This window comes from Mustela putorius, unplaced genomic scaffold (assembly GCF_011764305.1).
Source record: "Mustela putorius furo isolate JIRA1106 unplaced genomic scaffold, ASM1176430v1.1 tig00000281_pilon_pilon_pilon, whole genome shotgun sequence".
Lineage (NCBI taxonomy): Eukaryota > Metazoa > Chordata > Mammalia > Carnivora > Mustelidae > Mustela > Mustela putorius.
In genome coordinates this window covers 133,217-152,834 of record NW_025421343.1, presented here as the reverse complement: position 1 = coordinate 152,834, position 19,618 = coordinate 133,217, and the positions used below count along the sequence as shown (strand labels likewise).

The 19,618-nt window shown below is 40.6% G+C and overlaps 1 protein-coding gene across 4 annotated transcripts in view; it reads left to right on the top strand.

The window, feature by feature from the left end:
- The window catches only part of GFPT1 (glutamine--fructose-6-phosphate transaminase 1), a 66,992-nt gene that overhangs the window by 3,962 nt on the left and 43,412 nt on the right, over window positions 1-19,618 (top strand). The window contains exons 1-2 of one of the 4 annotated variants that reach the window (XM_045078954.1): window positions 4,110-4,313; window positions 17,403-17,510. In XM_045078954.1, coding sequence (XP_044934889.1) covers window positions 4,307-4,313; window positions 17,403-17,510 — 115 coding nt within the window. In that variant the 5' untranslated portion in view covers window positions 4,110-4,306. Of the gene's footprint in view, window positions 1-4,109; window positions 4,314-7,795; window positions 7,934-17,402; window positions 17,511-19,618 lie in introns of those variants that run through there. The other 3 variants (XM_045078952.1, XM_004742110.3, XM_045078953.1) reach the window with 3 other exon arrangements.

Here is a 19,618-nt window from a genome sequence, read left to right as displayed (position 1 = left end):
TCAATGAAGGGGACTTTATGAGGCCCTGACTGGTGCCTTTTATTCTTGTGTTCATTTCTTCCATCTCATAAGCCTTGATAGCTCCATCTGTTTCTTCTTCCTTTGATACTTAACCACAATCTTCTCTGTCCATTGGGGCACATTTCTCCACAAAACTCCCTAAAAATTGGAACATTTGTCTCCCTGCTTCCCATATTCTTGTTATGCCTTTCTTTTTTAATTGAAATATAATGGACATGTAACTATATTAGTTTCAGGTGTATAACAGGATGATTTGGTATATCTATATATTGTATAACCATCACCACAATAAGTCTTGTTTACACTCATTACCAAACATAGTCACAACTTTTTTTCTTTTGGTAAAAACTTTTTAAGATCTACTCTCTTAGCAACTTTCTAATATACAGTGCAGTATTATTAACTATTACCATCCTGTTCATTACATTCCCAGGACTTATAACTGAAAGTTTATATCTAGGCATTTTTTATTGTAATAATTTTATTGCTATTTGCTATTGGAATTCAGGTAAGGGGTAACAAAAATCACAAACATGACGTTTAAAAAAAATTTTTTTTAAAGATTCTATCCATTTACTTGAGAAAGACAGAAAGTGTGCACAGTGCACACGCAAGTGGGGTGAGGGGCAGAGGGAGAGAATCTTTAAGCAGACTACCCAATAAGTGGGGAGTCCCATATGGGCCTTGATCTCATGACTTGTGAGACGACAGCCTGAGCCAAACCAAGAATCTGCGGCTCAACCAACTGAAGCACCTAGGTGCCACCCCACTGCACCCTAATTTAAAAATCTTATAAAGCTATTTTAAGTATGGTTCTTCCTTTCTTTTTTTTTTTTTTTTTTTTTTTAAGATTTTATTTATTTATTTGACAGAGAGAGATCACGAGCAGGCAGAGAGGCAGGCAGAGAGAGAGAGAGAGAGAGAAGGAAGCAGGCTCCCTGCCGAGCAGAGAGCCCGATGCGGGACTCGATCCCAGGACCCTGAGATCATGACCTGAGCCGAAGGCAGCGGCTTAACCCACTGAGCCACCCAGGCGCCCTGGTTCTTCCTTTCTTTAGAAATGGTAGCTGGAAGCCCTAATGGCCGGCCTTCTGTGCATCAGGCTGTATAGCATGGAGGAGACTGAGAGCCATCAGGTTTAACAGGACAAATCTATGAACAGAGAAATGAACTTACATAAAGAGATGATGACTGACACCCTCCTTACCATCATTCTTTTTTTTTTTTTTTGAAGTCCAGTTAGTTCAGAACTTTTGATGAGGAGAGAAAATCCTTTCCATTTCTTCAGATGTTTTAATTAGATCCAGATGTCCCCTTTCCTTCACAGATCATTTATTTTCTTTTCCAGCCCTTATTCCCAAAGGTCCAGCTAAGGCAAAGCTCTGTAGAGATGGGGGTCAGATAAACAGAGTTCTTTCATATTAGTGTCTTGACTGGAGCATAGTTATGAAGGGCTCTTTGTTCCATTGGGTTGGGAAAATATTGACTTTCAAAGTTTTTCACAACCTCCTCCTTGCCATACATCCTGCTGGGCAGAAGGCCATTGGGCTTCCAGTTGGCATATCTAAAAATATGAAGAACCCATGCACCAAGGAGTCAAAGTATGATTCCAGTGTTTGAACAACACATTTGTGCATTGCTAGCAAACCTGATGATGCCACAAAGAAAGTGCCAGCAGTGGTACCAACATTCTCATGCTCAAACTAAAATACCATTGAATCCCTTGCTTTTCTCTTCTCTGTTACCTTGACACCTTGGCAATATCACTGCGATCTTACTAAAAACTCTTAGATGTGGGTTCTGAGGCTAAGATGTACATCCACAGTCTTTTGCTTCTTCCATTAAGAAATGTGTTGTCTATTAACAAACAGCTATTTTTAAATTTTTAGCTGTGTTTTTAACTTTAGCTCTAGGGTCATTTAGGGGCTTAGGGGCCTGAAATATTAAAGGACTCTTAGGTGATGAACACTTTGATTAATTAAATGTAACATTTTTCCAGCCTCTCTTTGAAACAAGTAATTAAAAGCCATTTTTTCCCCTCTAAGAATATCTGAAAAGCCCTTCCTTCATTTATTTGATCATATAACCAGTCATAGGAAGTCAATTCCTATGACTTTTCACTCCTTCAGAATGGGTTTTTTCACTCCTTCAAAACCATTTTTTTTTTTAAAGATTTTATTTATTTATTTGTAAGAGAGAGAGAGTGAGAGCAAGCACAGGCAGACAGAGTGGAAGGCAGAGTCAGAGGGAGAAGCAGGCTCCCTGCGGAGCAAGGAGCCCGATGTGGGACTCGATCCCAGGACGCTGGGATCATGACCTGAGCCGAAGGCCGCTGCTTAACCAACTGAGCCACCCAGGCGTCCCTCAAAACCATTTTTTTAAAAGATTTTTTTTTTCTTTTTTTTTAAGTACTCTCTATCCCCAATGTGGGGCCCAAACCCATGACCTTGAGATCAAGAGTCGCATGCTTCGCTGAGCAAGCCTCAAAAACATTTCGATCTGTTATTTTGTGCTAGGGTTTTAGTAGGTGCTGGGAATACAAAGGCTTGATCTGGCCTCAAAGAAACAACCTCGGAGGGGGTGCCTGGATGGCTCAGTGGGTTAAAGCCTCGATCCCGGTATCCTGGGATCGAGCCCGCATCAGGCTCTCTGCTCAGCAGGGAGCCTGCTTCCCCCCTCTCTCTCTGCCTGTGTCTCTGCCTACTTGTGATATCTCTGTCAAATGAATAAACGAAATCTTTAAAAAAAAGAAAGAAAGAAAGAAACAACCTCGGAGGGAAATACACACACACACAAACACAATGTCAGAAGTATATTGATTTAAAGGGGGCAGTTCAAAGACTGAGAGGTTAATCCATGTCCTTAAGGCTGTCTGGGGAGAAAAATCGGTTTTCCTCAAGAGGTAGCATTTAAATAGAGATGGGGTGGGGATTCCAGAAAGAATCACTAATGTGTACAAAATATTTGAGAATGTTGGCGCAGTAGGGAAACTGTAGCTTTGGAGTGTCAAGGGCTGGAAGGTGGGGTAGGAAGAGAGCAGTCGTGTGAGGTAAGACCAGATACCTAGGGTCAGAAGTCCATGCCATATTCTGTATGCCAATCAAGTTTTTATTTGATCCTAATCTGGAGCCATTAATAGTTATGATAACCATCTACATTTGACTAAAGATACCATTTAAATCTTCCTAGAGCAAATGCTTGGATAATAAATTCTCAGAAAACATCATCTCTCTCTGATTAAGTCTCTCTTGGCAGGAGTGGTGCATTAATTTACAGAATTAATCGTCAGTGAGTCAAACGTAAGGCTGTCAAATCTGGGCAATTCCTAGTCTTCTCAGGTGGGCCATCAGAAGTCTGAGCCAGAAGTTTCATAAGACCAGTAGCACAGTGTTGTATCGTCGAGCTTTACATCCTCCTCTCCCCACCCTCATCCCCTCTGCCAAAAACTGGGGGTTAGGAAGGCATAGGGTTGGGGTGGGGTGCGGAGGGCGTTTAGAGGCCAAGCATATTACACAGAGCTTAAGTCCGGATCTGAACTCCCTGTCACCAGAAAGACTGGATGAACCTGAATGGAGCTTTGCATCAAGAATTTGGTTAACTTTCCTCTCTACCTCATTCAATTTTCTTTGTAATTTTTCTTTAGTCTTATGTCCCTTTCCATTCGGACTTGTTTATCCCCCCTTTTCAGGCCTCCCGCTTTCTTCCTCCTTTTTCCGCCGCTTCGTGGGGTGCCGGAGCCTGGGGCCTTGGGTTGCATTCGGTGCATGCTCCAATGCTATTTGCTTTGCTGACAAGTCCATCCTCCTCTTTCCTTAATGTTCCGTCTTTCCCTGCCAGCCACCGAGTTTCTTCCGCCCCCACGGCGTGGTTCCTCCAGCTGCTCGCCCGGGGGGCCGGGCGGCTCCAGGAACCCCAAGCGGATGCGGCCGCTGGCTGGTGCCACGTCGCCGCCGCCAGCAGGCCAGCGCCTGCGTGGGCTCGAGGGCGGGGCGGGGCGGCACGGTGAGGCGGGAGCTGCGCGTGAGCGGCGTGCACACGGCCCAATGGGATCCGCGGGAGGCGGCGGCGGCGGCGCGGTGCGCGCCGAGGGGCGGGTCCCGTCGGCAGTTGCTGGCGAGCCCGGGAGGCCGAGAAGGGTGTCGTTGCTTCGGCCGTCGCATCCGCGAGGGAGTCGGGTTGGCTTGCCCCGGGCCCCCAAGCTCGCCGATCGCCCCAGACGCTCGTGTGTGCGCTCCCGACCTCGCCAGCCGTTCGCTGCTCGGCCGCCGACCGTGCCTTCTGCATCATGTGCGGTAAGGGGGCTGCGGGCGGGGGGCGTGTTGCGGGGCGGTGCTGCGGTGCGGTGCGGGCGCCGCCGAGGCCGGAGGCTGGCGGGAGCCGGAGTGTGAGGGTGTGAAGTGCCGGTGCTGGGTGCGGAGGCCGGCCTCGGCGAGCGGGATGGGAGTGGTGGACCTAGGAGGGTACCTGGGAGGAGGGCGGGCTCTAGAGTGGATCTGGGGGGCCATTGGGGGCGGTTTTGCGCTGAGGAGGGAACAGAAATGTAGCTATCTGTCTTGGAAAGGGAGAGAGGGCCGAGGGAACTGAGGTGTAGAGGGGCTTGCCTTCAAAAGAGTCCGTCAGGTGAGTGAGGCAACCTGTGGAACATCAGGTGAGATCACTCGAACTTATCTTCCTTTCTTCTAGGATTTACCTTTTCAAAAATATTTATTTTTAGTTGCTTTCTTTCGGGCAGGCCCAGTAGAAACGGAACTATGTATAGCTAGGGCTACGACAGTGGTATTCTACATGATCTTACTGAGTGCCGCCCCTTGTCTCAACAGAAACCATTGCTGATCAGTAACTTGGTGAATGGGCTCCGACCTAATCCTGTGGTGGGAGAGGCCCGAAAGTGACTGGAGCATGCGTTATCACGTGCCTGTGCACCCATTTAAAACACCTATGAACAGTGTTGGTCCACAGTTAATAAGCGTTTTACCAAGAGCAGTTAAAAAACATAGGTCCTTTTATTCCATGTTTTGGGACTTCGTAATTTTAATATTCCCTAAAACTGTTAGTAAAGGGGATTGTCAGAATTATATCTGAAATGATTGATAAGCTCTAAAATAGGCATTTGCTTGGCTATTGTCAGTAGAAAGTGTTATATACTTACCGCTTTTATTGAAATTTACAGCTAAACTTACACCTGGAAGAAGGAACGCTTTTTTAAGCAAAGTAGGATTGTAATAGAGTTGAAGCTCTCTGGGAAACTATTCTTCATAGCCTTTTGCAAGAATATCCTGGCAGGAGGTGGCTTGTACTCATTGGTGTATATTTTTCCTGTACTTAATTTTATGGTAATTTCAGCTTCTGAAAATGAGGAGCAGGTTTAAATTTAGAGCAGATTAAAAAAAAAAAACAAAACCTCAAAACAGAAACATCTATAAATAGTTTCTGAAATTATTAGATTAGGACTGACTTTAGAATCAGTTATACTTTTGCTGTGCCTGGTTAGTAGAGTGGTTTTGAAAAACACATTATTTAGTTTGTAGCTGTGCAGTAGTGAATTTGCAAACTGATTAATCCCCAGGATTCTTCATTTGGTAATTAACTTTTCCTCAATGTAGAGGTGTGTGCCTAGTTAAGCATGTGGCTTCCTGGTTGCAGGTCATTTCTTCTTCTTTCTGGAAAAGAAAGTACCAGAAAAGAAAAAAAATCAGATTTGCTTTAGAAGGATTCAGATAAGGGTGAGGCTTTGGGGTGGAGACTAGATAAGTGGGAGTTTTCACACAGCCAACATCCCCATTCCATAGAGTTTTACTGCTGAGGAAACACACCGGTTATAAAGAACTAGTATTTGAAACATTTCCAAGGTCCTGCCTTTAACCCAGAACAGAGTTTTGCATGATTCCAGGAATAGAGTTCAGAATTTATTTCCTCTTTAATGTAGATTCTGAAACTTAACTGTTAGAAGGATAAGACTTTGTATTTATTTTCTTCCCATAGCTCAGTCATTGAAATAAAATTTGTAGGCAGAGGAAGTGAGGGGGAATGAGATTAGATAGGAAAATTTAGAAGTTTACAAACCTTCTTTTTCATTTTAATTCCAGTAGAGTTAACCTACAGTGTTAGTATTAGTTTCAGGTGTACAATATAGTGTTTCAGGGATTCTGTACCTCACCCAGTGCTCATCGTGGACAAGTGCCCTCCTTAATCTCCAACTCCTTTTTCACCCATCCCCAGATGCATAGAAGTTTACCTTCTGATTACCTGTGGCCTATTCCAAGTTCTTAAAAAAGGTTATTTTGTCTTAACACTGTACATTGTTGGAGCAGAAGAATGAAGGCAGAAAATTCTGTGATACGCTTTTTCCAATCAGATATACTAATAAAACTGTTTACCAGTTTATGCTGAGATGTTAATAGTGTTAAATCGGGAGGGAAAGAAAAGGTTCTATGGTCAATAAATTTGGGAAGCAGTAGATTAAATAGTGTTGAACTGACTTTTTTTTTTTTTTGACATGTTTCTTGGAACCTTTAGTGGGCTACTAAAGGTTATTATTCTTCCAGAGAAGAATAATAGTGTGCCTGTTTTCCACATTTATTTTATCTTCCTCTTGGTTTTCTAGAATACACTTTGTCCTTTTTATTTGTATTACCTCTTGTTTTGGTGAGGGAATGGCAAGTCACTTAAGCTGCCCACAGCTTTTAACAGATTGTACTGTTTTTTGTTTTTTGTTTTTTTAAATAAATGTAGGGTTATACCATTTCTCTTTTTTTCTTTTAATTTTTTTAAATCACTCAAAACTGCATTTATTTATTTATTAAACTGCATTTTAAAATTTAGCTTTGTGACTGCGTATTCCTTCAACACGTTCAAAACATTGTTCTCCTCCTCAGTAAGTACAGCATGCTTGATCCAGTCACTGACACAGCACACGTGGAATCACCGAGGTCTCTGCTGGGGTGGGGTTTTTTTGTTTGTTTGTTTGTTTTTTTGAAAGCCTCATAAGAACTGTTGGGTTCATAGCACAAATGCCTCGAAGTTGGCCTGGGCACATGCCACATGTGCATTTTGGTGCTTTTCCAACCTCCTTGGCATAAAGGTAAACAGTTTTATTACCAGGGACTTGGGGCAGACTAATTTTGTTAGAGGCTATATTATAGGATGGTCTTTGATGGTATGTTAAATGTGGGGCCATTCTGAATGCGACTACATTGTACTTGAAAGAGCGGGTGAAATGGAGTTTTTGTAAATGAGGCCATATCTAAAAGCAGTAAGGGAGCTTACAATTTAAGAGTATCCTGAAATGTATCCTTAAAAAGATTTTTGTAATAATACTGTCTAATAGCTTTGGGGGTAATTGAGGGGTTCTGAGACTGGCTGCAAGGATAAATCATAAAACCAAAACTATTAACACGTTCTTGGAAATCATACTGGATATAAAGTAGTTGTGAAAGAAAATAATGAATTGCTTAATAAATATTTCCTCAATTGTGTTCCCTGGAAAGGGAGAAGTTAATAGGTGCTGGTTATGAGCAATAGAAGGTGGGGAAGAGTTTTGTAACACAAATGTGGGAAATTCTGCTTTTGGAGATTCACAATTAGTGAGATTAAAGTTTCTAGAAAGTTCTACAAATAAACATGTTAACTTTAACCCAGTGTTTCTTAAACCTTTAGTTATGGAACATTTCTTTCACCTTATCCCTGTTTAGCATCCTGCAAAATAGTGTTCTCTTTCTGTGGTTTAGGAAATTTTGACTGTATATTTCAGGTACATAGAAAGCATTAGAAGATATTTGAAGTGATGGGTTTATACTTGGTGCTTTGTCCTTCAGAGAGATGACTAAGATAAGAGAATTGCCTTCAAGGAGTTGCTGTCTGGTTGGAGGAAGCAGTGAATATATACAGGTGCAACACAAGAAATGCAACAAGTGTGAGTGTTTGCACGCATTTCTTGTTCATTGTTCCTTGCCATGTTATGGACTACAAGTGGACTGAATAGAAAATCAGAGACTAGTTATGGGAGGAATGTTCCAGGTAATGCGGCAGTACTTTTTAATTTTTTAACTAATTTTATTATTTTTTTTAAAGTAATCTCTACACCCAGTGTAGGACTCGAACTTAACCCCAAGATCAAGAGTCACATGCCCTATGGACTGAGCTAGCCAGGTGCCCCAGCAGCCGTACTCGTATCTTGAGGAATAGTGCCAGCTGGTAGAGAATTAGTGCACTGTGAGAAATATCATTGATGGCATTTACCCAGCAGTGAATGGAGTCATAAATAGGTTGAGAACTGTTGCCTTGGGGTTTGAAAAAAGAAGTAAGAATTCCAGGAAAAGGGGCCAAACAACAGTGATTAGAGGCAGAAGAGTTCCAAAGTAGTGTATTGATTTGGACAGAATCTGCAGAAGTAGTAGGTCATTCATGTTTAATATTGAAGAAAGAAGTTTATTGTATTTGGCTGTAAAGAAATCATTAGAGAAGTTGCATATATGCAGGCCGAGGAACCCTAGTTTGTGTTGAGGAGAAAGGCTTGCATACCAGCAGAGGAGGGAGTATTGTGAAACTGAGGTCCCCTGATAGAATTGAAAAGTTGAGTTCTAGAGCTGTGGTTTTTGACCTGTAAGCTGTGCAGTTACTATGGGTGTTCACTGGTTGATTCATACTCTAAGCATTGTCTGTAAAGTTGTATAGAAGTTGTTCTAGATCATTGGATGATAAAAATTCAACCCACTATTTTGTACGATCCTCAAAATATTTTGAGGTAATAAAAGGTTCTGTATTTAGAAAGTTGAGGAATTGCTTATCAAGAGTTACAGGTAGGAAAGACTGGCTTCAGGAAATAGTGTGTGAAATATGTTTCTCTATTTTGAGCTCAGAGGGAAGGATAAGGCACCCTGGAGTGGGTTTTCCTATGCCTTGGACAGCTGTGATGTTCCAGCAGTGTTTGATGAGCTCTTTTTGGCCCTTGAAAATCTGGGGGAGAGAGTTGTGGATCTCTCACCAGGCTGTATCTGTATCCACAGCATGTCTCCAGGGTGAATGGCCTCTGGCTTACTGGAACAACATAGGAAGGGTTGGAGGGTATATACTGTTAAGATGAAGAGATGAAATTCTATATGAAGTTCTGTGAGAATCTACCAGAAACTGAGAAAGAAATTGGGAGGAGAGAAATGGGATAGTTTAGATTCTAGCTTTAGAATAATATGTGGGGAAGTTTGAAAGTTGGACAAGCAGTGAATTAACTGGACTGGCTAGCAGTTGGGAGGGCTCCTACAAAAGTGGGCCTGAAATGGATAGATGGACTTGAAGTGGGTGGACTCTGCTGTAGGCCTGCTCAGGAACCCAGGAGTAAGAGCACAGTGGACCCAGAAGGACTGGCTTGTCAGGATGCTGAAAATTGTCTGATGAGATTGGTTAGATGGAGGAGGAAGAGATGGAATGTTTGAAGGCTTGTGAGCAGAAAGTGCATGCTTTTTCTCAGGAAAGATGATGCTGTAGGTAGGCTGTGAGGGAGTGTATAATTAGAGATGTCAGGGTTTGAACAGTGCTTTGAGTACCAGCGTGTTAAATGTACGAGAGAGGTGTTAAGGAGCTCCTTCCAGTGGCAATGTGTATTTATGACACTTGAACCGGCATTTTTGTAAATAGGGTAAAGATCTTAAATAATTAGAAAACACTAAGTGAAATTCCTCATTGTGTCACTCCAAATGTTATAGTATTTTCTTGATGTTTTTAGGATTGTAGAAAACATAATCTTTTTTTTTTTTTTAAAGATTTTATTTATTTATTTGATAGAGATCACAAGTAGGCAGAGAGGCAGGCAGAGAGAGAGGAGGAAGCAGGCTCCCTGCTGAGCAGAGAGCCCGATGCGGGGCTCGATCCCAGGACCCTGAGATCATGACCTGAGCCGAAGGCAGCGGCTTAACCCACTGAGCCACCCAGGTGCCCATGTTTTTTTGTTTTTTTTTTTAAAGATTTTATTTATTTATTTGACAGACAGAGATCACAAGTAGGCAGAGAGGCAGGCAGAGAGAGAGAGAGAGGGAGGCAGGCTTCCTGCGGAGCAGAGAGCCCGATGTGGGGCTCGATCCCAGGACCCTGAGATCATGACCCGAGCCGAAGGCAGCAGCCCAAACCACTGAGCCACCCAGGCGCCCCTGTAGAAAACATAATCTTGAATAATATTTTCTCTTTTAAAGGAATCTTTTGAGTAGAATGTGTCTCCATGATTATAATATTGAATATGTTTTATGATAAGCATCAAGTTGATGTGTGTAAGTTTAGTTGCAGCATTGTTTGTGATTATCAAGAGTTAGAAAAACCTCAGCCAGGGTGGACATGATTAGGTAAAATAAATCTATTATGGAGTAGTATGCAGCCATTATATTGAATAGAGTCGACGTGTACTTACTGCCATAAAAAGATACTCAACAGGGGCGCCTGGGTTGCTCAGTGGGTTAAGCCTCTGCCTTCGGCTCAGGTCATGATCTCAGGGTCCTGGGATCGAGTCCCGCATGGGCTCTCTGCTCAGCGGGGAGCCTGCTTCCTCCTCTCTCTCTCTGCCTGCCTCTCTGCCTACTTGTGATCTCTCTCTGTCAAATAAATAAAATCTTAAAAAAAAAAAAAAAGATACTCAACATTTTAAGTAAAGAAAATATAGAGATACTCATCACATTTATTTATTATTTATTTATTTTTAAAGATTTTATTTATTTATTTGACAGAGATCACAAGTAGGCAGAGAGGCAGGCAGAGAAAGAAGGGGAAGCAGGCTCCCTGCTGAGCAGAGAACCCGATGCAGGGCTCGATCCCAGGACCCTGAGATTGAGACCTGAGCTGAAGGCAGAGGCTTAACCCACTGAGCCACCCAGATGCCCCTAGACGGTTGTCACATTTATGTGTTAAAAAAAGTACCCCTTCTGGGCACCTGGGTGGCTCAGTGGGTTAAGCCGCTGCCTTCGGCTCAGGTCATGATCTCAGGGTCCTGGGATCGAGTCCCGCATCGGGCTCTCTGCTCAGCAGGGAGCCTGCTTCTCTCTCTCTCTCTCTCTCTCTCTCTCTCTCTCTGCCTGCCTCTCCATCTACTTGTGATTTCTCTCTGTCAAATAAATAAATAAAATCTTAAAGAAAAAAAAAAAGTACCCCTTCTAAAACCATGTGCATGTAGCTTTATATATGTATAGTTAAAGGATAGTACATATACATAGGTTAAGTGCTAAAGGATTGGGATATTTGTCGGAATTACAGTGCATATCTCCCTTGTATGGAGGTATGAAAGGAGATTTTCACAATTTTTTTTTAAAAGATTTTATTTTAGAGGCGCCTGGGTGGCTCAGTGGGTTAAAGCCTCTGCCTTTGGCTCAGGTCATGATCCCAGGGTCCTGGGATCGAGCCCCGCATCAGGCTCTCTGCTCAGGGTGGGGGGCCTGCTTCCTCCTCTCTCTCTCTCTGCCTGCCTCTCTGCCTACTTGTAATCTCTGTCAAATAAATAAATAAATCTTAAAAAAAAAAAAGATTTTATTTTATTTGACAGAGAGAGCACAAGCTGCGGGTGCAGTGGACAGAGGGAGAGGGAGAAGTGGGGAGCCTGAATGTGGGGCTCAATCCAGAACCCTGGGATCATGACCTGTGCTGAAGGCCTAACTGACTGAGTTAGCCTAGGCTCCCCAGATTTTCACAGTTCATTCTGTAACATTTGTGTAATTTGAATCTTTTAAAGGTGATAGTGAATGAAATATAACTTGCATTATAAAAAAAATTTTAAAGTGAAAGTTAAGTGGGATTGCAAAATGGATTTTGATTCAGAAAGTATAAAATTTACAGAATGAATATGAACACTGATCACTGATAAATTACAATGTCTGAGGATTGAAAATATGGAAGTTGTCAAGGGGAAAAAATGTAAAATATTCTTATTTACAAGGACATAAATTCAACCACGCATAGGAACTTTAATAATTAGTCAGCTAAGCTGCATTCAGTTTTCATTTCAGGAAGGTTAATAGCCTTTCAACCAAGTGTGTCCTGACCCAGGTCATGTCTGAATGTTTGCTTAAGCAAGGTGCTCATCAGTGTGTTCACGTCATTGAATTTAAGTTGCAGTTTTCCAAGAATGATGCCTGTAGGTGTGAAGATCTGCATCCTTGGAGGAGATGCTTTTCTCAAGAATATTCCATTAATAAGAAAACTTACACTCTGGAAGCACATGGTGATGTAGAGTGGAAGAGCTCCTGTGCTCCCTACAGCTGCTGTGTGTGGTATTGGAGCAATTACCCCAGAGGAAGGGAGAGTTGATTTTTAGGCTTTTAGTAGTTAACCTAAAGCAGAGCTGTTTCTGGGAAGTTTGAGAAGACAAGTAAAAGACGTAAAATGGGGCTCATTCTAGTGATTTCTACTCTACTAAGCACCATTTTGAGTTGTGAATGCCTCCCTTGTGAACATGCCCTGCATGCCTGAAGAGAAAAAACAGGGTTTTTTTGTTTTGTTTTGTTTTTCCTTCACCCAACTGTGTTACTTTGAATTTATATTATTTTATTTTATTTATTTTTTAAAAAGATTTATTTATTTATTTATTTGACAGAGAGAAAGAGAGAGAGAGAGATCACAAGCAGGCAGGGAGGCAGGCAGAGAGAGGAGGAAGCAGGCTTTCGGCAGAGCAGAGAGCCCGATGCGGGGCTTGATCCCAGGACGCTGGGATCACGACCTGAGCCGAAGGCAGAGGCTCTAACCCACCGAGCCACCCAGGCGCCCCAATGTTACTTTGATTTTAGAAGACTTCTCTACATAGGTTGTCCTTTTCTTCCTTTCAATCCCTGCGTGGTTATTTAGGGAGAAATGTTGCTCCAACTTCTTCCTCTCTTCCTCCTCCTCTTTGTTCCAGGAGTGAACCAAATGATGACAGTGATGATTATAGATAATAGTCTTGCTTCCTCTCAAGGAAAAGGCAGGTTTTGATTTGGAACATGATATATGGTACTTTATTGAATCTAGATGCCACGGATTGGGAAATTCACCATTATTATATAGATCAAAAAGAAAGAGAATATGAATGTCTTAAAATCAGTGCTGAAAATATCTGAAAAAGTATTCTCAAGGTATTTTCAGAATATGATAGGCTAGATGATCTGATTGTCTTTACTAGTGACAATCTTATCATCACTAATAAGGAACCTATGAACAATATAAAATACATACATTGTGAATAATTCTTGCTTCCAAATTTTTTTTGTAAAGATTTTATTTATTTATTTGACAGAGAGAGATCACAAGTAGACAGAGAGAGAGAAGGAAGCAGGCTCCCTGCTGAGCAGAGAGCCCAATGTGGGACTCGATCCCAGGACCCTGAGATCATGACCTGAGCCGAAGGCAGAGGCTTAACTCACTGAGCCACCCAGGCGCCCTTTGCTTCCAAATTTTAACGTAACTCAGTTAAGTCTTTAGATCTAACTTCCAGTCTACAGGAAATAAAAGGAATAGAGGAATTGGTTAGACTACACTGAGTGGAAACAGACACAGCCAGGAGGTGAGGCAGTCAACAAGAAAATTGGCCTTAGCTTGCCAGTAAGTCAGTGAGTTGGGGAAAACAGTGTCTTAGGAAAAACAGTAGGGGAGAGGCCATTCTGGATTCAAAGAGACTTTTGAGACATAACAATCAAATGTGAGGTAGGATCCTTTATTATATCCTAGAATGAACAAATTAGCTGTAAAAGACTTTTTATAATAGGGAAATTTTATTTATATTTTTAAAGATTTTATTATTTGAGAGAAAGAGTGAGTTCATATGAGCATGAGCAGGTGGGGTGGGGGAGAGAGGGAGGGAGAAGCAGGCCCCCAACCAAACAGGAAGCCTAATGTGGGGCTTGATTTCAGGACCCCGGGATCATGACCTGAGCCAAAGGCAGATCTTAACTGACTGAACCATAGGGAGATATTAAATACGAACATCGTATCAGGTGGTGTTAGTATTATCTTCTTAGGTATGATAATAACGCAATTTTGCAGAAAAATGTCCTCAAATTTTATATATTACTTTGCTTTTATTCTTAGCAGAATACAGTTGATCCTTGGGGTCAACAACATGGGGTTTGGGGTGCCCACCCTCACCCCCTGCAGTGGAAAATCCGAGTATAACTTTTGACTCCCCCAGAATTTAACTACTAATAGCCATGTGTTAACTGGAAGGCTCAACCATAATATAAACAAAGCTCACCGAAAATATTAATACATACATTATATACCGTATTCTTACAAAAGTTGAGAAAAGAAAATGTTATTAGGAAAATCATAAGGGAGAGAAAATACATTTATAGCACTGTACTGTATTTGTTGGAAAAATCCACGCATAAGTGGACCTGTGCAGTTCAAACCTGTATTCAACAGTTGATTGCACTCTGAAAATGATAAGGCCCTTCACCAGGTTTCCAATTTTAATATGGTGGATACACCATACATAGAACAAAATCTTGTAAATGTTGTAACAAAGAAATGAGGCCCAGAAGAGAAGTGTAGTGTGTTTAGGTGTTTAAAAAATGTCAAATTCATCTGGAGTGATTCCAAAGCAATCAGAAGAATCTTCAGATACTATAGAACATCAAGCTGGTGAGGACTGTAGATGTCCTCAAATGTCAGGCAATATGTCCCTTGTGCTGTCACTTTCTACTTCCTTGTAATACGTGTTGCTGATCAATCACGGCTTTCCTTCCTGTTTAGGAAATGGGGCCATTGAATCATTTTTAACAATGTTTTCTACAGCCACTATCAGTTAATCCCTCGGTACGTACTGTGAAAACTATTTTACCACTTCTCAGTCAAACCCATTCATTTGCAGAGGGTTTGAGGCAAGGTGGTATGGTAGAAAGTTTTGAGGCCTACGTGAGTTAAAAAAGATTTGCAGGATTTCTTAGGTGAAAGAGTACTTTATGAGCTAACAAATGTTTAGTGTGAATTTTATTAGTTTCTCAAATAGTTACCACTTCAGAAGTTTGTTTGTAGGTGGGTATTAGTTTAGAAGATCTCTTTTGCCATGAAATGATACTCAGGATCTGAAGACCCACACACTAAGCCAGTATAAACCAGAGATTGGAGTTAGAAATGGTATCAAAGTTCAATGCTATTATTGAGTTCTGTTTATTAAAAGTTGTAAATTTAATATTGCATCACTCTGAATTTTCCTTTAAAAAATGTGTTGAGTCTATAATTTGTCTTAAGAACAGTTGGTTTTATATCAGCATTTAAACTGACAAAAATTGGTATTCATTATATTCTTTAATTCTCCATATGTATTACTTTTACCATCAGAATTACATTTCTTAAAAAAAGAGAGATGACTTTGTATTGAGTTTTCTGGTTTGTGCTGCATTGTTGGGATTTGGCAACTCTGAATTTCCTTGAGGGCCTCAGGTGGCCAACAGTTCCTAGCAGTGTAATGTGTTTTATTGTTTAATGACTTTCAAACGAGCTCAGTTGTATCCTCCTCTAGCGGGTTATTTAGCTGATGCTCATCACTGTGGTAGAGTGTAGACTAGTTGACAATCAGTGTTTCATTAGATCATTTATATTACAGTCTTATTTTGGGAGCAGATTCATCTTTTGTGAATTGTCTTTTAATGGTATAATAAAAATACTTATCTGGAACTGATAGTTTTCTTTATTCATTTAATCTTTATCAAATGCCAGTGACCCATGGTGGGGGAAACTGTAAAACCACATAGAAATTTCACTGAAGTCGGGTCATTAGTGCATTTTCCAGATACCCGATGAAGGAACATCAGTGACATCAGGAACCGCAGCCCTCATGCAGGGTTGTGGTGCTGTGTGACATGCTTGCACAACACATGGTAACTTAAAAAATCTTTACTGATGTAAGGTTTTAAAAAATACATGAATGGGGCCACCTGGGTGGCTCGGTTGGCTACGCAACTGACCTTCGTGAGGCTCCACGCTTAGCGGGAAGTTGGCCTGAAGATTCTCTCCCCTGTTTCTCCCCTGACTCACTCACACTTGTTCTCTCTCAAATAAAATATTTAATAAATAAAAAAATAAGAATATGAATGAAATACAGGATTGTTGTAGTGTTCGATCTCATACTGCCTTTTTTGGGAAGGTTCAGACAGTTGTTTTCGTTTTGTTTTGGACTGAAGTGTTTAAATGTGGATTTCTTTTTTTCTTTTTTTTATTTGAAGAGCATGATAGTTTATTTGAAAAAATTGCATCAGTCATGGTGATCATACATAATTGGCTTTTTGTTGGATATTAACTTTATGGTATTTTTTTTAAAGTTTTTATTTATGAGAGGAAAAAAAGAGCGTGCATGAGCAGGGGGAGAGGGAGAAGCAGACTCCTCACTGAGGAGGGAGCCCGACATGGGGCTTGATCCCAGAACCTTGGGATCATGACCTGAGCTGAAGCTAGGTACTTAACCTACTGAGCCACCCAAGGTCCCCATGCTGCCATTTTTAAAATGTGGATTTCCTTTTCCTGTGTTCTGCCTGTTTGCTTTTCTGGTTCAGTTCACATTGTACTAGTCCTTTTATTCTAGTTTTGGTTTTCCAAATAAGTGCTTCTTTTTTATGAATATCATAATAGTTGTTTATCTTTTGGTAGAATCTGGTGAACAACTGGTTCATTCAAGGAATGCCATTTTTCCCTTAAGAGGATTATATAAATATTTTAGTCCATTTTTCCCTATTATTAAATTATTTAGGTTGTATTTTTCACATCATCAATATTTATTTATGTTTATTTATAAGAAAAATTATTCCATCTGCCTAGTTTTGTAGAGTCCATGTGTTTCTTAAAATACTCACTTCAGAAAATGTTTTCCTTTAAACAGTGCTCAGGGCATAAGATATAAATCACAAATTTGTTGATTATTTAATTTTTTTAAATTAAATTTTACTTGATAAGGCGGTAGTGATGGAAGATAGGTGACTAGCTTTATAAGCTTCTTTGCAAAAGCTAAACATTTATTTTGACGTATTTGCTTCAGTCTTTTATACGAAGGAGAAATACCCTTTGTAAAATTTTCACCACCTTTAAATAATTTGAAGTGAGAATTCCTTTCTTTTTTAAAGGTCACTCTAGGAATGCCTGGGTGACTCAGTCGGTTAAGCGTCTGCCTTCGGCTCAGGTCATGATCCCAGGGTCCTGGGATCGAGCCCCAGAAGGGGCTCCCTGCTCAGTGGGGGGGTCTGCTTCTCCCTCTCCCTCTGCTCTTCTACTTGCTTGTGCTCATTCTCATTCTCTCTCAAATAAATAAGTAATATTAAAAAAATAAAGATGATTCTAGCTTCATATTTCTGCACATCTTAGACATAATTATACAAATGAGGATTTTGTCACAGTTATGTCAATTTTGCTTCATTAATCATATTCTTTATTAAATATTTGTTCCTTTGCAGGTATATTTGCTTACTTAAACTACCATGTTCCTCGCACAAGACGAGAAATCTTGGAAACCTTGATCAAAGGCCTTCAGAGACTAGAGTACAGAGGATATGATTCTGCTGGTATTGCCTTTTAAAAAAATATTCTAGGTTTTGCATGATCCTCCAATCTAAATAGATGTTTTGTTTGTTTTAGTTGACTAGATTCTTTAGCATTATCTATTTGTTTCAACTAAAGTTAAAAAGAATTTTTGGTTTTTTATCATGTTTAAAGGGTTTATATATAGTATTTCCATAGTATTACCATTTATATTACTTCTTAAGGATGTCTGCCTTTGTTAAGAATGTTACTGTAAAAACATAAATCACTTGGGGCGTTTTCATGGTAGAACACAGTTCTTGAAGGTCTTGCTTTATAAATTATCTTTTTCTTTCCTGTGATTTCTTTTTCTCCAAGGAATCCCTGCTGTTGGCATATACACTTAAGCTGAGATTCTTCTATCTTAAATAAATGACAAAGCAGTTAAAAATAACTTTTTATTTATTTATGTTCTATTCTGGCTGCTTTCCTTAACTGTGTCAGGGGTCCCCATGACCACCCTCAGTTTTGGTAACTCCTGAGGACGACTCAGCATATAGTTGAACTCGTAGCTATGATTTATTACAACAAAAGAATACAGAGCAAAATCAGCAAAGGGAAAAGGTGCATGGGGTGAAGTATGGAGAATAATGAGGCACAAGCTTCTGAGAGTTCTCTCCTAGTGGAGTCACACGGTATGTGCTTAATTCCCCAGCCAGTTATGGCAGTGTGTGGAATGTATGTCAGAGAAGCTCATTAGTCACTCAGTGCCCACGCTTTTTTTGGAGGCTGGTCACACAGACACCCTCTGCCTAACGTGTACCAAAATTCTAGAATCCCAGAACGGAAGCAGATGGTCAGCATAAGCCACATTGTTTGCACAGTTAGGTGCCATAAGCCATTCTTAATCAGTCAGGTAACCATCCTGAAATCCAAGTTTCCGGAGGCCAACCAGGGGCCAGCTTTGCAAGCAGACCTTTCTAAGGAAAGTGGTATCAGACTTGCTATGTTAAGTTTTTACTGTACTCTTGACATGGCCAAATGTAATGGGCATTTATTTTCCATGATTTCCTTTGGTTAATAGAAAGTGAGCTCTTCAGCTCCTTTGTCCTTAAAATTCTCTCCTTCCTTAGCTTCTCTGACATCACATACTCTCTAACATCCTGATTCTTTTTTGTCTGCTTTGAGGGTTCCTTTTCTTCCACTTTTTGCACAAATATTAATGTTTTTTCTAGATTGTTTCCTAGGCCCAGTGTTCTTACTCTGTATCTTCGTGGGTGAGCTCTGACTTCATCAACCTCCTATATTGTTGATGACTTACAACCCACATGTATTTCCCAAGCCACAGACCTGTATTTCCAACTGCCCCACAGAAATCTCTTCCTGGAGAAACCATGATATTACAAACTTGGCATGTCCAATTCATGCATGTCTTTCTGTGTTCCTTTATTCAGCAATCATTCAACAAGTGTTTTGAGCCTAGGAGGAATCCTGGACTCAGGCTGCACATTCACATTGCACCCAGACAGTTCTACCCTCAGTATCACTGATCTCTGTCTTTGTAACCACCGTTTGGTTCACGGCCTCCCCATATTTGCTTTGCTATAGCTAGATCTTCTGACAGCTGGTTTCTGCTCTCTGTCCCCTTCAGTCTGTACTGTTTACAGAGAAAGTTTTCTCAACATTTTTGCTGTGTGATTTCTTGTTTTGAAACTACGTAGTGCTTTTCCAGTACCTTCAGGTAGCTTTTTCAAATTCTTTAGGAACGTAAGTAGAATTTTGAGAACTGTGTTTCCTGATGTTCCTTCCTTCTTCCCTTTCTGAGGTGTGTGCCAGCCTCCTGCATTTCTCCATTTTTGCTCCAATTGCCACTCAACCTGTAGTACTTGTTTTTTTTTGTTGTTTTTTTTTAACCTGTAGCACTTTTATTATAACCAAAACCCACACTGTATTCTAATTATTTTTTCCTTATCTTCTGAATAGACTTGGAAATTTGAGGGAAACGATTGAGTTCTTTTCATTTTTGTTCCGAGTAGCTATCATGTTTCTTGACATATAATAAGGTGTCAGTAAATTTGAATTGATGAATGAATGAATTAATTAAATGAAAAAATAATTTCTAATTAAAAATTTGCCTCACAATGATAACCTA